The following is a 15953-nucleotide window of genomic DNA, read 5'->3' as shown; positions in this document are numbered from 1 at the left end:
ACCATACTACTTTGACTCTTTGACATATATCACTGCCATTCAAATACATAACTATGGCCAATAATCACAATCTTCATCACCGCCGTCGTCAGGGACCGGGACAGCTGGTACGTCATTTCGCGCTCGCGTGCCTTCCTGCTCACACCACCGAGCTCAAGGTCTCTTGCTACATCATTTATTATATTTTAATATTGGGTTTAGTTATGTAATATATATTGACCTTGTCGCGTGAAATTATATATTACTTTTCTTTCCTAAAAGCATTTTCAATGCTCTTGTTTGTCTCCTCCCTGGAATTTCTGTTTCGTCAACTTCTATGTTAATTGTTTTGTGTCATCAGAGGAAATATTTGGATTCTGCAACAAGTTTCGGTGTTGGATTAGAAGAAGAAGAAGAACTACATCAGATTTTTATAGAGGATTTATTAATTTATCTCATAGATAAATAAAAAGTTCTGAGGATGAATGAATCAAAAGCTTGGGTGTACCAAGCAATTTTTTTTCTGAGCTTGGTGTGTTTTTGGTTTCCACTACATGGTGCCCGAAGTGGAATCACCGATCCTGTTGAAGGTATTTTTTTTTTTTTGGTTATTCAGCTTTTTTTAGTTTTAGTTTTGTTTTTTATTATTATTCTTTTTTAGGGCTTTGAGATTGTGGATAAATTTGATAATTCTGTAATAAACTCAACAGTAATTTATGAGTTTCGTCGTCTTCTCTGAAGAAGTACTCACTTAGTGATTATACTAGTGCTTCCATTGTTTGTTCTTGGATTGTACTTCTAACATTGAGAAATTACTCTAGCCATGAGTGACTGGTAAAGAAAATCGAATTCAGTAACTATCATGTTTTGGACTCCTAATAGGCTCTGTCGGGATTAGAAGTTAATTAAGTAGCACTTGTTTTTTCAATCACAGTACGTGCGTTGCGGCAAATTAGGAAGGCTTTGGTGGATCCGAACCAAAACTTGAGCAATTGGAACCGCGGCAATCCATGCACATCGAAGTGGAATGGCATTCTGTGCTTCAACCGAACTTTCGAAGATGGATATCTGCACGTCAAGGAATTGTAATTGCCTTTTCTTTTCTTAAAAAAAAAAATTATTTTGGCATAATATTTGCTTTTTTCTCTCCACGACCGCTGTGTGCCTGTGTTTGGAATCCGGATTTTACAATGGAACATGAAAGTCTGAAGAATTGTGTTTGGACGTATGAAGCAAATTTCGAGGGCAATCGAATGAAATCCCTTGTATTTTCTCGTTGGATTTCATTTCCAAATTTTAGTTACACTTTTCTGAGCCCAAACAACAAAAGGAATATACAATGGATTCTCATTTTTTACTCAATCTCTGATTCCCGAGTAGTCCAATTTTATTTTGATCTTTTCTGTTTAATTCAGGCAATTGCTGAACATGAACCTGTCGGGAACGCTATCGCCACATCTCGGTCTTCTGTCTCGATTGGAAATATTGTAAGGCAACTGAGTGTAAATAGTGATACAATTTTGTTTGAAAGGAAAAGCAAATGAAAACGACTCATCTATTCTTGAACCCTTTTTTGGATTCTCTGCAGGGACTTCATGTGGAATCAGTTAACTGGAAACATACCACCACAGATAGGCAACATTAAACCTTTGGTACTCTTGTAAGTTATAAATTACCTTCATTACCCATAAACCGCCTGGGTTTAAATGACTAATTTTGCTCCTTGTGAAAATGTGTGTGTTTACAGGCTCCTTAATGGGAATAAATTAACTGGACCACTGCCAGAGCAGCTTGGTAAACTTTCAAACTTGGACAGAATACAAATTGACCAAAATGAGATATCAGGACCAATCCCTAAATCATTTGCAAACTTGACCATGGCAAAGCACTTGTACGCATTCTAATTCTCTCTCGATCCTTTACGCTTAGTAGTGCTTATTATTCTTTTTTTGTTCTTTTTTTTTTTTTTAAATTTGTTTGACTGATTGAATTGGTCTTTGTTTGCAGTCACATGAACAACAATTCGATTAGCGGGGAAATCCCATCTGAGCTCTCCAGATTGCCAAATCTGGTTCACTTGTAAGTTTCGACTAATTTATGATTTCCTATTCATTTACAATTTTTGTTTTTCGGGATTCCTCTTTTTATATCATGCTACAATTAATTTAACGTATGTTTCCTCTTTTTGCAGCCTTCTTGATAACAATAATTTATCTGGACGTCTTCCACCAGAATTCTCAGAACTTCCCCAATTACTTATATTGTATATCCTCTAACTTTATCGGACAGAAAAGAACTCAAACTCATGCTCGTTTTTTGTTTCTTCTTTCAAATAACATAAACCACTTTATAGTTTATATGATTATCGTTCTCTCATCTCAACTACTAGATTCTTTTGGTGTTTATTTTTTTTTATTTTTTATTTTTTATTTTTATGGTGTTGGTAATGCCTAGAGCCAGCCCTTTTATTCATTTCAAAGCTCGTCCATATCCGCTTTTTCATTATGCTGTTTGTGCCAAATATGAAATGGACCATAGAAATATTCAATGCCCAATGCTATCAAGCTGTTATGAGAATATTAACTGCGTAAAGATTTCACGCTTGTCTGATTGGTTTCTGTTTCTTTACCCTCAATATCATCGTGCAGACAAGTTGATAACAACCACTTTGATGGGAGCGAGATTCCGCAGTCATACAGCAACATGTCTAAGCTGTTGAAATTGTAAGTCACTTATTGCAAAGTGCTACAAATTTTCATATTTAGTATTGAAATAAAAGAACATGTATAAACAAATCAAACGGTTGAAATATGATAAGAGTATTGATGAATACAATCTCCAATGGAATGTTTATTGATTTGATTTCATTTGTTGCTCTAGGAGTTTGAGAAATTGTGGACTACAAGGACCAATTCCAAATTTGAGCAGGATTCCGAACTTGGGTTATCTGTGAGTTGTTTGAAAATTAGTGATTGATGGATATGTGATATTCTCTTCGTCAATGTAAACTCTCATCACAACATATTGCAAATTTAATTTCAGAGACGTCAGTAAAAATCAGCTCAACGGAACTATACCTGCAGATAAGATCTCGGATCAGATCACAACTATGTAAGTTATCGTAGCATCCTGGTTTCTTCGTAATCCTAACTTATCATTACAGACGTTTTATGCTTGTAATACATATACAATATGTCAACATTCACAGTGATCTTTCGAACAACAATCTTACCGGAACAATTCCCGCCAGCTTTTCTGGACTTCCTCGTCTCCAAAAGCTGTAAGAAAATTCTGAATGCAACTCGATGTTATTTCATTCAATAATTTGACGGTAAATTTATTGATCTATTTATTTTGGCAGGTCTCTTGCAAACAATTCACTGACTGGCTCTATTTCAGCAAGCATTTGGGTAGACAGAGTTCTCAATTCAACAGAAACCCTTGAACTGTAAGGCCTTGACCAACTATACTCAGATAGACTCTAAATCAATCTGATAAAGTTAAAGAAATTCTCAGCCTAACCTAAATCCAAAAACGCAGGAAGTTCCAGAACAACAGGTTTACAAACATTTCAGGCACGAGTGGCAATATCCCTCAAAACGTCAGTGTCTGGTATGGTTTTATTCTATTCTCACTTCCTTTCATTTTATTTTTCTTGACCCACGACTCGATAGAATGAGAATATCTACTTTCAGGCTTCAGGGAAATCCAATATGCACAAGGGATCCCACTCGTGTCAACCAATGCAGGCCCGAAAGTGATGACATACTTAACGGAACGACGCAAGGAAACTCTGTTCTTCATTGCCGAGCGGCTTCTTGTCCGTTTCCTTTTGAGTATTCGAGGACATCCCTGGTGGACTGTTTCTGCGCCGCTCCACTGATAGTCGAATATCGGCTGAAAAGTCCTGGGTTCTCGGATTTCGTTCCGTATGTAAACGAGTTCAAGCGGTATCTCAGCTCTGGTCTCACACTGCATGAGTATCAGCTGGATATTGTTAGTTTCTCTTGGGTTAAAGGACCGAGGCTCAGTATGTCGTTGAAGCTATTTCCCGTGTTTATAGAGAACAGCACGCACACCTTCAACGACACTGAGGTTCGGAGAATCATGGGGTTGTTCACGGGATGGAACATCGGAGACAGTGAGATTTTTGGGCCGTACGAGCTTCTCGCGTTTTCTCTCTTGGGCCCTTATGCAAATGGTTTGTCTCACACGAAACTTTAGCGGATGCCTTTAATTTCTGTTATCGTTCGGATCAAGGATTAAAATGCCTGGTTTCTAATGGTTTCATTTTACGAGTATTGCCTGTGGAAATTCTTTAAACCGGTTTCATTTTTTGCTGATATTTCCAAAATTTTGTTGGTTTTCTATGGAAATTCTCTAAAAAAAGGGGCCCAAATCGCGGAAATATTTCCGGCTTTTGCTGATTTTCGCCGGAATGTTGACGAAAAGCAATTTATTTGATATGTTTCGGGTGTTTCGATCTTCGGCCCAGATCACATGTTTTAATCAGAACTGGCTAGAACAGACTGAACAGGCTATTGAGCTAAATTGATGGGGCTCATTTCATTCTTTGTTTAATACTTTTTTTCTTTGTTTTACTGCAGTTATAAATTCTTCTCCATCTAACTCCGGTATGAGCACTGGAGCGACAGTTGGCATAGTACTAGCATGTGTTGCAGCTGCAATTACGTTATCCATTATCGTCACAATTCTTGTAATGAAAAAGCGCATGAAGGGAAACCAATTGCTCGCACAAAAACGTCGCTGTAAGTACAATCAGTTACATCTACTCTTTTTTTTTCGTTCCAAACAATAAAGCTTTTTGAACACAACATCATATGTATGTTACTCGTGTGCAGCGTCGAAGACGAGAGTTAAAATAGACGGAGTTAAGGATTTCAGTTTCAGAGAAATGGCGTTGGCTACGGACAACTTTGCCAGCTCAGCTCAAGTTGGGCAAGGAGGTTACGGCAAGGTTTACAGAGGCGTTCTTGACGATGGCACAGTCGTGGCCATAAAGCGCGCTCAAGGGGGATCGTTGCAGGGCGAGAGGGAGTTCTTGACCGAGATTGCATTGCTCTCACGGTTACATCACCGGAATCTTGTGTCCTTGCTTGGCTACTGTGACGAGGACTGTGAACAGGTATGTTTCTTTTACTTTCTTTTAATTCTCTAAAAATTTGCACAAATTAACAGGCGATCAAATTTGAAAAGGGAGAAATAATAGAAAAATCATAAATAAAAAAGAGCTAATTTTTACTCTGGAAATTTTTTTCAAGTTGCGGAATTTACAAGTCATGAAATCGCTTTTGTTCATACAGATGTTGGTATACGAATTTATGTCGAACGGCTCTCTAAGGGACCACCTTTCTGGTATAGTATACACCTCTTATTGCTTCTTTCTTCAAAAATTTCCAAATAATGTTCTTCATTGACTGTCTCTCTAAATCAAGTTCTGTTGTGGAATGACAGCCAAGTCCAAAGAGCCTCTGAGCTTTGCTTTACGACTGAGAATCGCTCTGGGTTCAGCCAAGGGTATTCTTTACCTACACACCGAAGCGAATCCTCCGATTTTCCACAGAGATGTCAAGTCGAGCAACATTCTATTAGACCCTAGGCTCACCGCCAAGGTTGCCGATTTCGGGCTCTCACGGCTTGCCCCGAATCCCGAATTGGAAGGGAACATGCCCGATCATGTTTCCACGGTCGTGAAGGGCACACCGGTAATTATATCTTGTTTCTTTCGTGTATCACAAGTAAACTAGTGCAAAATCCTAATGCCCGCTTCTTCGAATTTTGTTTTTTGCAGGGCTATCTTGACCCCGAGTATTTCTTGACACGCAAGCTAACCGACAAGAGTGACGTTTATAGCCTCGGTGTGGTATTCTTAGAGATCTTAACCGGGAGGCATCCAATCATGCACGGAAAAAACATTGTCAGAGAGGTACCACCTCGGTCTAACCTTTCCTTTTTTGCTTTCACGACTTTTGAACGACATTAATATTGATAACTCAGTTCACAAAAAGTTAAAGCAGCGAACCAATCTCTCCTATAACACTACTCCATTCTCCTACGAAGGAAAATAAAAAATAATTACTAAAAAAGTAGATTCCTCTCATATTTATCCCTTCTAATGAACCCTCCTAGGGAGATGAACCAAACCAATCTTTCTTTTATATCCCCACTTCTGTTCAAGACTCTGAAAGGTCATAATATTGATAAAACTTTGTTCACAAACAAACCTTATGGGGAACCAGTCTCTCTGTGACACTACTCTGCTACTTAAAGGCAAAGAAAAATAAAACAAACTAAAACGAATTCTTCCCATAAACCCTACATAAAATTACTAATTATTACCCCTTCTAATAAATACTAGTTTAAGACTCTGAAAAAAAAAAAAAAAAAAACCCATCCTAATGATACCCCACTTCAGGTAAATTCGGCGTTCCAATCTGGGATGATCTTCTCGGTGGTGGACAACCAAATGGGGTCTTATCCTTCGGACTGCGTTGAGAAGTTTGCGACATTGGCACTCACTTGCTGCAAAGAAGAGACAGACTCGCGGCCGTCCATGGCAGAGGTGGTCCGCCAGCTGGACAACATATGGGTCATGATGCCCGAATCCTACACCGCCGCCTCCACCGATGCCTCATTCACACCCAACTCCGACTCCAAGGCCTCCGTGACGCCGCCGTCTTCGTCCTCACACCCGGAGATGAGGAATCCCTTCTGGTCCGCCGACGTCTCCGGTAGCAACCTCGATAGCGGTGTCGTTCCCACCATTGTTCCCAGGTAGATAAAAGGTTTTCGGTTGCTCGGGAGTCGAGCTACATAGCCGGGGAAGATCTCACTGTGCAAATTTTTTAGCTTTAACGTTTAGATTGATTGAATTCTCTGTGTATATATATATATATACATATATATATGGAAAGGCAAAGTTTTTTAGAGGGTGTATATTGATGGCTTCACTATAGAAACTTCTGTAATATACATACGAATACTAATGAAATGTAGAATGTTTTAACACTACAATGCTTATTTCGGTGGATTAATAAATCATTGTTGACAAATTAAATGGTGACAACATATATGCAATTTTTTTTTCTTCCAACTGTGCTAAATGTTAGCACGCAATTTCATATGCTATAATTTGGAAGTTGTTAATGTCGATTTTGGAACAGCAATCTATCCATTATCTGAATATGTGGTTTGATTTAGGGTCGAACTCACAAGATATGAAACCAAGGGTGGTGGAATCCCTAATCTCGATATTCTTGTCTAATTATTAGTTCATCTGTTACAACTAAATACGCCAATTAATTATTTCTCTAATTTTCAAAACTATATAATTGCTACACCTAGAAAGAAAAAATGAAAAAGTACTACATTTTCTTATGTGACTTTTAGGTTGAGAAATTTCATTTTATGGACCTATAAGTTAACAAAATATCGAGATTAGAACTCATATTTTAATAATATCTAAAAATGGACTTTTGACCCAATTTTAGACACAAATACTCTTTTGAATAAATAAATGCATTTCACTTTCACTCTCTATCTTCTCAATCTCTCATTCCGTATTTCACACTCGATTCCGACGACATATAACTAAATTCGACGAGATACGAGGGAATCCAACGACCTATGATGACCTAAAATGACAAAGTTTCACGTTAATTTAACATTTTTCCGCTTAAAATGCTCAAAAAGTATGAATTTTATCGTATAGCATCGTACATTATCGTACGGTATCGTACACTATCGTATATTATCGTACACTATAACGCAATTTCATTTGTATGAATTTTATCGAACATTATAATTATAATGTATCGTATCTCATCGTATTATATCGTACACTATCGTACGGCATCGTATATTATCGTACGTTATTAATTATAATGTACGATAGTGTACGATATGATACGATGAGATACGATATATTATAATTATAATGTAATTAAATAATGCATGATAAAATTCATACAAATTATAATGTACATTATAATTATAACGTACGATAATATACGATGTTGTACGATAGTATACGATATAATACGATGAGATACGATACATTATAATTATAATGTACGATAAAATTCATACAAATGAAATTGCGTTATAATGTACGATAATATACGATACTGTACGATACCGTATGATAATGTACGATGCTATACGATAAAATTCATATTTTTGGGGTATTTGAAGCGGAAAAAGTCAAATTAACGTGAAACTTATTCATTCTAGGTCATCATAGGTCGTTGGATTCCCTTTATCTCGTCGAATTTAGTTATATCTTGTCAGAATCGAGCGTGAAAGACCGAATGAGGGATTGAGAAGAGAATATAGAGAGTGAAAGTGAAATGAGTTTATTTGTTCAAAAGATTATTTGTGTCCGAAATTGAGTCAAAAGTCCATTTTTAGATATTTTTAAATTATGAGGTCTAATCTCAATATTTTGTTAACTTTTAGGTGTATTATAAAATGAAATTTCTCTTCAGGTTATACCCAACTTTTGTAGAGTGTTTATAAAAATTATATATATCAAACATAAGACAATTGATAATTTGCTTAGTATTTAGCCTAATGTAGGAAGGAAGCCCGAAGTTGTTTTGATGGAGTGAAAATTAGACGAAAGACTCCAAGCATTTTTCATTTTATCGACTTAGATCATTCTTTTCTCGAGTGTGAGAAGATGAAATAAAAAGTTTTTACTGGAGTTTGTACAAGTACAAAAAGTGGTTCTATTAGTGGGGGACAATGTTTGAAAACCGCGCGACATAGCGGTAATCCACTTTTTGCTGCAGGAGCGGTTTGAACGTCCATGCGATATGCTTTAAATACCACACATATATCACAAAGGAGTTTGAACATCACTAGAAGTGTTTTCAAAGATTTTTCGTAAATGACAAACATATCACTAATAATGACAAACTTGAGAAGCTGCATATAGTGTTATTTGTCACTATGAACTCTTAAATCTGTCATTTTGGGGAAAAAAAAAATATAAAGATGTGTAATAAGCCATTTATTAGTCCTAGCTTTGGGAAATTCTCCGTTTCTTGGGGTCTACATAGAGGTTTTAGTTTTGCTACCAAATCCGTTTGGGATTATTCCTAAACTATGACCTCCACACTAATTTTGGACCAAAATCCAATATGTCTAAATTAATCCAAATCTATGACTACCCATTTGATTAAATTACGTTTTTAACCTTATTTTTTATTTTTCCTCTTTTCATTTCTTATCCCTCTAGTCAGTTTTTTTTTTTTTTTTTTTTGAACAATCCACATCCTCTCTCTCTCTCCCTCTCTACGTCCAAAAAACCCCATTTCTCTCATCCATGAATGTTTTTTTTAAGCATTTTGTTCATTCATTATGAACAGCTCTATCCCCAAACCTTCATCTTCTCCCATCTCTGACGCTGAAGCTCCTGGGAACGACGGTCATGGCCGCCGGAGAGCAGCCCGTGGCCGCCGGAGAGCAGCCCATGGTCATCCCGGCGGCGGCGACCTCGAAGTGTCCGCCGAAACAGCCCGCCATGGATTCCGCGTAGAATTTATGTGGTTTTTAAAGTTAAAAAACAAAGAAAAAAGATTATCGGGATTCTGGATAATTTTGAAAAGTTTCTGAAAATTTCTGGGTTTTCGTTGAAGATTTATTGACGTTGATGTCAATAAATATGCATTTTTATTGACATCAATGTCAATAAATCTTCAACGAAAACCCAGAAATTTCCAGAAACTTTCAAAATTTTCCAGAATCGCGAGAATCGTTTTTTCTTTGATTCTTAACTTCAAAAACCACAGAAATTCAACGACTTAAAGAAAGATGAACCCAAACAAAGAAATCCCCCGCCAAGAAACCCAAACCCTCGCCTGAGAAATCGCCCCCGGTGGTGCGTAGAAGTCCTCGCGTTTCCCATCCCAGCGCCGATGGGTCAAAGCCGAGCGTGGTTATGTTGTTGAGATGTTAATTATGTTACTAAAAATGCATCTCTAACTCTTGGTGCCCAAATTTTTTTTTTAAACAAAGCTGTTGTTTCCCAATTTTGATAACATGTGTTTGGTGTTGTCGGGGTCGTTGACAGTAGCTAGTTTATTGATAACAATGTCAAACCTGCCGGTTTATTGACATTGATGTCAATAAACCAGACAGTTTATTGACATTGATGTCAATAAACCTGACAGTTTATTGATATCAATGTCAATAAACCGACAGGTTTGGCATTGTTAATAAAATTGAGGGTATTTTGTACTTAAAGAAAATAGATAGTCATAGTTTAGGATTAAATTGAACTTATTTGATTTTGGTCCAAAATCATTGTGGAGGTCATAGAATAGGAATAATCCCAATCCGTTTTGTTTTTGAAACAAGAATACGTTTACGGGCCTAAAGTCAAGGGACTAAGTCGGTTTATGTAGCCCAAATAAAATAAAAATGACGCAAGCCCATACGTTTAAGCCGAAACGTCGATTGACCCATACGTACCAGAAAATGTGACGCAAGCCCATACGTATTCAAATATCCAAAAAACGCGGTAGGGTTTTACACTCGTATATATAGTCGAACCATAACCCCGATTCTTCCAATTATCGAAACAGCGAAAGCCCAGATACCATATTTTCGCCATGGGAAGAAGTAAGTTTGTCCCCCGACTATTCCTTTTCGTTTTAAAGCCGTGAATTTTGATCAGAGACTTTTCTCCGATGTCTTATTTTTTTCCGAGGCAATGACGGATGAGTTGAAAATGGAATGCTTTCATTTTCCATGAATTTTTTCCGTCGCTGAAATCATACTGTGAATGAATCCAGCTAATCCTTAGCTTTTATATCGGTATACATGTATCTCATTATCGGCGACAGTGTATTTCGAATGCGACGATTAGCTTTTTTTTTTTTTTTTTTTTGCTTAAGACATTTCTAGGTTTTCTGAACACAGAGATCAAAAAGCTGAATTTCACTATATTACCTCATCAGACTTAGAATTACACCAATAATCGTTAGAAATTGGATCGATTTTCTAATCAAACCTGTCCTGAATTATTTCCGATTGGACAGGACCGGCGAGATGCTATAGGCAGATCAAGAACAAGCCGTATCCGAAGTCCCGGTTCTGCCGAGGAGTACCGGACCCGAAAATCAGGATCTACGACGTGGGGATGAAGAAGAAAGGCGTGGACGAATTCCCGTTCTGCGTTCACCTCGTCTCGTGGGAGAAGGAGAACGTGTCCAGCGAGGCACTCGAGGCGGCCCGAATCGCCTGCAACAAGTACATGTCGAAGTTCGCCGGAAAAGACGCTTTTCACCTCCGCGTTCGGGTCCATCCCTTCCACGTCCTCAGAATCAACAAGATGCTTTCCTGCGCCGGAGCCGATAGGCTTCAGACGGGCATGAGGGGCGCTTTCGGAAAACCACAGGGTGTCTGTGCACGTGTCAGCATCGGCCAAGTTCTGTTGTCTGTTCGGTGTAAAGACGGAAACAGCCACCATGCTCAGGAAGCTCTTCGCCGAGCCAAGTTCAAGTTCCCGGGTCGTCAAAAGATCATCGTCAGTAGGAAGTGGTACGTTTTTCTTTGTTTCGATTCTATAAAGCTATACGACTAAATGGATTTTTGATGAATAAGCTATACTAATATATTTGGAGATTTGCTAATTGGAAATTTGGACCTTTTTAGCATTCCATTTACCTCTTTAGAGGTTGATGGGTATTTAAAATTATTAACGAATATTTACAATTATTGATGTCTTTTTGGTTTTTTTAATAAAATGTCATGGCTATTTACATAAAATTTACCAAAGGTTGGGTATATGGCAAAACTTAAGTTTTCATATCTCTATATATCTAGAGAGCCCTTTTATTATACCAAGTTCTTTTAGCAAAATAGTCCTAATTTCGAAGCATTTTAGTACTTCTCATAAAAATCAAAATATTTTTTTTATAGAGTTTAACACCTAAACATAATATGTTGATAATGAATCAATTATAATTTAAAATGAGTCATTTAAATAACATCTTACTCTAATTATATAGGTTTAACTTACAAATATATTTCTTTTAGATTCTTAGGTAGGTGATGGATTTCATTTAAAGAAATTTCATATTAAAATGAGAAGTGCTAAGACGCCCACTCACATAATACTTGACTGACTAACGATTTTCGGTTCCTGTGTAATGTCACAAACTCAGAACTGAAGTGTTTATCGTGTGTTGTACAAAATGTGTTTCTTGATACTAAAAAGCTGTAATGTGGAAATGATTTTCAGGGGATTCACGAAGTTTAGCCGCAGTGACTACGTGAAGTTGAAGTCGGAGAACCGTATCCTTCCTGATGGTGTCAACGCCAAGGTTTGTTTCTGACAAGCTCGGAAAACTATTTACATTTCTTCTCTTTTCTCATGGACTATAATCGAAACTGAATGAGCTCTTATTACTGTGTTTTTCAGCTTCTCGGATGCCACGGTCCTCTAGCCAACCGTCCACCTGGCAGGGCATTTTTGACTGCTGCTTAGAATTGATTGTTTGTATCTTGATCTAGTTTGTGTTCTTGGGGATTATTTTACAGTGTTTATTTCTATACATAGTCTGCCTAAATTTTTGGGTATTATTGGTGGTCTGTCGAGCGCTAGTACTGTGCAAATTTTCTTTGTGATTCATTTTGGTGAATTTATCACTTGTGTCATGTGGATTGCTTTGTTATATCTTAAAACTTGAAACCGTGCGAAGTTACCCCTACTAAAGAAACCGAGGCAATGAAAAATAAGTATTCAAAGTGGAATATTTTAGTATTAGCTCCGAGCTACTCTGGTCATAAACCCATCTCCGTATTTAGGGGAGTTTGCGAAAATCTCGAGACGGCTATAAACATACTTCATCGGAAGCACCTTCACCTTCTTAAACAATGAAGCGGGTTCAATGAACTGATTTAAGTCATAAAATAGCCCCCTTAAACAGTGAGTTGGGATTACAAAATTATTTTCAAAAAAACAAGGCCGAGGTATTAACATGCTTCGCCGGGTTTATCCTATCAAAAAGGGGACATGTTGAGGGTGGTGTGAAAAATTAGCACAACAATAACAGTGAAAAAAAAAATTTGGACGTTAAAAGATAGGCTAGTCAAGTTAATTTTTAGTTGGACCCCATATGGCATTCGAGCAGTTTTAAACAATGGGACTGTCACCTTGAAGGGTGACTATTTTAATGAATACAGAGAGAGCCGTAAAACTTGTACGTCGACTTTGAAATTCACATAGGGCGGTGATAGACATGAACGAATACCGTTAAATAGTGTTCGAATACCTTTTTTTTTTACGAAAACTACATTCTAATGTTCAAGCCCAGAGAAACCCAAAATTCTAGGGTCTACGACCACTAGCTGGACACTCACTCACACAAGCAAGCACATCCGTTGCTAAACGTAAATGCCTTTACTCTTGTCGATCAAGTCGCAATTCTCCTTTTAGACCTCCGAGTAGCACAATCCTCAACCGAGCCATTGCCTTTAACATCAACACCCTCTCCCGATTCAACTTTGTCCTTATTGACACTATCTTCTTTGCTCTTATTCGTGTTCACCATCTTCTTCTGTTTGAACCCGAGTTTCGTGTTCGTTTTCGGCTTCTCTTTGGCATCGAGCGAGGACACTCTTACTATATAAATCTGCACGAACATCATTTTCAAAAATGGATTGATTAGTGTACGATTAACATAAATAAAGCACCCGGGGTTTAACGAGTGACTGTTGATCGTACCTTGAACCTTGTAGGCTCGACCAAGTCAAAGACAAGCGCATCACCGTCATCCAACTTCTTCTCCAAGGCAAATCCTCTCCATCCTCCGCTGAGCCCCGTTCTCTTCGCGAGGTATACCGAGTCGTATTCGTTTCCCTCTTCGTCCTCTAATTCTATGTTCACCGACGACGACTTTGGAAGATGATCGTCACAGAATTTTTTTGGAAGACCCTTGTGATAAAAGCACGAAGTGGATAGATTAATTAATGGGGAGTGATTTAGGAGTTTGAAATGTTGGATAGTGTGCAAAGCATTCGTTGTCAAAAGCCTTACCAACCAAAAACAGCTATAAACATGTGAGCGAAGCATTGACTTGACAAAGTACGGATTTCCGGTGTTTAGGTTCACTTGAAGCTTTTCTGCAGCGTGAAATGCAGCGGTCCTTTCTTCGCTAGAAGCTACTTTTACTTCGTCTATAGGCCTTGCAAGATAGCTGAATATATTCATGTATTTTAGTCCGAGTGTTCTTTTTTTTTTTTGGGTAAAGCTGCAAAGATTCTGACTAGCCACACAAAAAAAAAAAAAAAAATTACCTGTCCCATGATGACGAATATGAACGTGATCTCTTCCGTCGGAATGAAATGTCTATATCGACCTGTAACAATAGCAAACTTATTTTTGGACTCGTGTTTTTATTTTCAAACATGGTTAGGAGGCGATGAAGATTATAGACAACCCCACATGAACCAGCTTAAGGATTTAAATATATACATATCACTAAAGATAGAGAAATCCATCTATAAATGGACCTCAAGTTTAACACACTCACTTTCAGAATATTCTTCCTTTCGCTACTTCGAAGTGATTGTTTCATAAAACTTAATCTCAAAGTTATAAATAATGATCTCGTGTCTTCAAATCATCTTACCCATAGACATCTAAACCGCTTATTTCTGTACTTTCTACAGCCTTAGAGCAAGACAAGGCTGTTAAAATTCCAAAAAAACTAGATAAACGGAAAAAAGTGAAGGGCGTTACTTCGTCAATGTAGGACTTTATTGGGTTGCGTGTTCGGGTCGACCGTCTTGGTTCCTCCACCAGAATACCCCTTTGTCTTGGTCTTGAAATGTGTTGTTTCTGCAACCAAAAATAAAAAAAAAGAACAGTCAAATAGAGAGACAAAGATTGAAAGGTAACCAAAAGACCGTAAAAACTCATTACCTGGGGTTTTTTCTGAGAGTGTGCTACCTCGGTCAGGCTTTTTGAAATCTTTGTGATCCCCAAATCCTTCACCCACAACACAAATCAACAAATCGAGAAAAAAACTAGCACAATAAGTATGAAAGTAGCTTCATTTCTTCTTCTTCTTCAGCTCAATACAAGTATTGTGTGTGAATTTTTTTTATTAATCTCAATATTGGGTATTTGTCTGCCAGAAACAGGAAAGTCTATTTGTTTAATGTCTTCAATAACTCTGAATATATCAGCCAATGTATTGAGATTATGGTAAGAATGGAAAGAAAAGATTTACCTCGAATCTCTTCTTGTTCTCTTCAAGACGAAGCTTGCGAGCCTCTTCGTAAGTGTTGGCACTGCCATTGAGGGTCATCTTCGGATCTTTCTTTTAACAAACCAAATGCGTTATTAGCAAAAGAAAATTAAAACAACAAAATAGAAATGGCAAGACATACTATTAATTTACTATACCTTAAGATCGAATTAGGAATTGCGCTGATTTTTTTTTTCGTCCCCTTTTCGCAAAGGAAACAGTTCAGTGTTTTACACTGCAGAAGTAAGAAAGTCCGCCCCTTTTGAATTTCAAACCCTTTTTCAAAATTAATTGTAATTTGCATATAATATAAATAGATTGTTGGATATCGTGCGTCTTACCACCTCATCATGACAATATTTTTTTGGATAAATTACACTCATGCACCCTGAACTTTTGATCATTTAACAACGTGGTCTCTACTTTTATTTTTCTTACAGCGTCGCCCTTAAACTTTCATATTCTTACAAACTTAGTCATTCCGTCAAATTTTTTCTATATTCCGTCTATTTTAACTTGTGTAATCGACATATTACAACTTGAATATTTAAAATTACCTATATATCCTTTATTTAATTATTTTATATTTAAAATTAATAAATTAAAATTAAAAAATTTCATTTTTCATTTTATTTGTTGTCTTTTTTTAATACTTTTTTTTATACATTTTCATTATACTTTTTTTTCACG

At 37.2% G+C, this 15953-nt stretch overlaps 3 protein-coding genes across 4 annotated transcripts; 2 read left to right on the top strand and 1 right to left on the bottom strand.

Moving 5' to 3' along the window:
- Window positions 1-7061, top strand: LOC149381531 (Leucine-rich repeat protein kinase family protein). The gene is made up of 21 exons (XM_089630505.1): window positions 1-158; window positions 341-569; window positions 914-1064; window positions 1395-1466; window positions 1568-1639; window positions 1727-1870; window positions 1987-2058; window positions 2171-2242; window positions 2628-2702; window positions 2860-2928; window positions 3022-3090; window positions 3188-3259; window positions 3341-3427; window positions 3520-3591; window positions 3675-4180; window positions 4587-4748; window positions 4842-5125; window positions 5304-5355; window positions 5455-5705; window positions 5792-5926; window positions 6416-7061. Exons 2-21 carry the CDS (start codon window positions 461-463, stop codon window positions 6776-6778), a joined length of 2889 nt encoding a protein of 962 aa, XP_089486631.1. The 5' UTR covers window positions 1-158; window positions 341-460; the 3' UTR covers window positions 6779-7061.
- Window positions 7062-10535: 3474 nt separating this feature from the next.
- On the top strand, window positions 10536-12666 carry LOC149381530 (large ribosomal subunit protein uL16-like). Its single transcript, XM_089630474.1, has 4 exons — window positions 10536-10626; window positions 11046-11547; window positions 12251-12332; window positions 12431-12666. Exons 1-4 carry the CDS (start codon window positions 10617-10619, stop codon window positions 12494-12496), a joined length of 660 nt encoding a protein of 219 aa, XP_089486600.1. The 5' UTR covers window positions 10536-10616; the 3' UTR covers window positions 12497-12666.
- A 410-nt stretch (window positions 12667-13076) lies between these two features.
- On the bottom strand, window positions 13077-15537 carry LOC149381529 (AP2/B3-like transcriptional factor family protein). 2 transcript variants are annotated; one of them, XM_089630472.1, is made up of 8 exons: window positions 15422-15537; window positions 15246-15335; window positions 14936-15001; window positions 14753-14851; window positions 14308-14369; window positions 14048-14207; window positions 13736-13945; window positions 13077-13643 (listed from the first exon to the last, which is right to left on the bottom strand). In XM_089630472.1, exons 2-8 carry the CDS (start codon window positions 15321-15323, stop codon window positions 13425-13427), a joined length of 894 nt encoding a protein of 297 aa, XP_089486598.1. In that variant the 5' UTR covers window positions 15324-15335; window positions 15422-15537; the 3' UTR covers window positions 13077-13424. The 2 variants fall into 2 exon arrangements, with proteins under 2 accessions (XP_089486598.1, XP_089486599.1); XM_089630473.1 differs by having other exon boundaries at window positions 15246-15331.
- Between the last annotated feature and the right edge of the window lie 416 nt (window positions 15538-15953).

Source organism: Urtica dioica, chromosome 11 (assembly GCF_054948205.1).
Source record: "Urtica dioica subsp. dioica isolate 48M chromosome 11, U.dioica_male_clone48M_v1_H2, whole genome shotgun sequence".
NCBI classification, from domain to species: domain Eukaryota; kingdom Viridiplantae; phylum Streptophyta; class Magnoliopsida; order Rosales; family Urticaceae; genus Urtica; species Urtica dioica.
This window is presented reverse-complemented; position numbering and strand designations above follow the sequence as displayed.

Coding starts and splice junctions, on each gene's coding strand:
- LOC149381531 (XM_089630505.1), top strand. CDS start 461: ATGAATGAATCAAAAGCTTGGGTGTACCAAGCAATTTTTTTTCTGAGC. Junction 570..913: donor AATCACCGATCCTGTTGAAG/GTATTTTTTTTT, acceptor TTTCAATCACAG/TACGTGCGTTGCGGCAAATT. Junction 2,243..2,627: donor CTTCCCCAATTACTTATATT/GTATATCCTCTA, acceptor ATCATCGTGCAG/ACAAGTTGATAACAACCACT.
- LOC149381530 (XM_089630474.1), top strand. Junction 11,548..12,250: donor ATCATCGTCAGTAGGAAGTG/GTACGTTTTTCT, acceptor AATGATTTTCAG/GGGATTCACGAAGTTTAGCC. Junction 12,333..12,430: donor CTGATGGTGTCAACGCCAAG/GTTTGTTTCTGA, acceptor TGTGTTTTTCAG/CTTCTCGGATGCCACGGTCC.
- LOC149381529 (XM_089630472.1), bottom strand. CDS start 15,323: ATGACCCTCAATGGCAGTGCCAACACTTACGAAGAGGCTCGCAAGCTT. Junction 14,370..14,752: donor TAAAGTCCTACATTGACGAA/GTAACGCCCTTC, acceptor CTATTGTTACAG/GTCGATATAGACATTTCATT. Junction 13,946..14,047: donor TTTATAGCTGTTTTTGGTTG/GTAAGGCTTTTG, acceptor TTTTATCACAAG/GGTCTTCCAAAAAAATTCTG.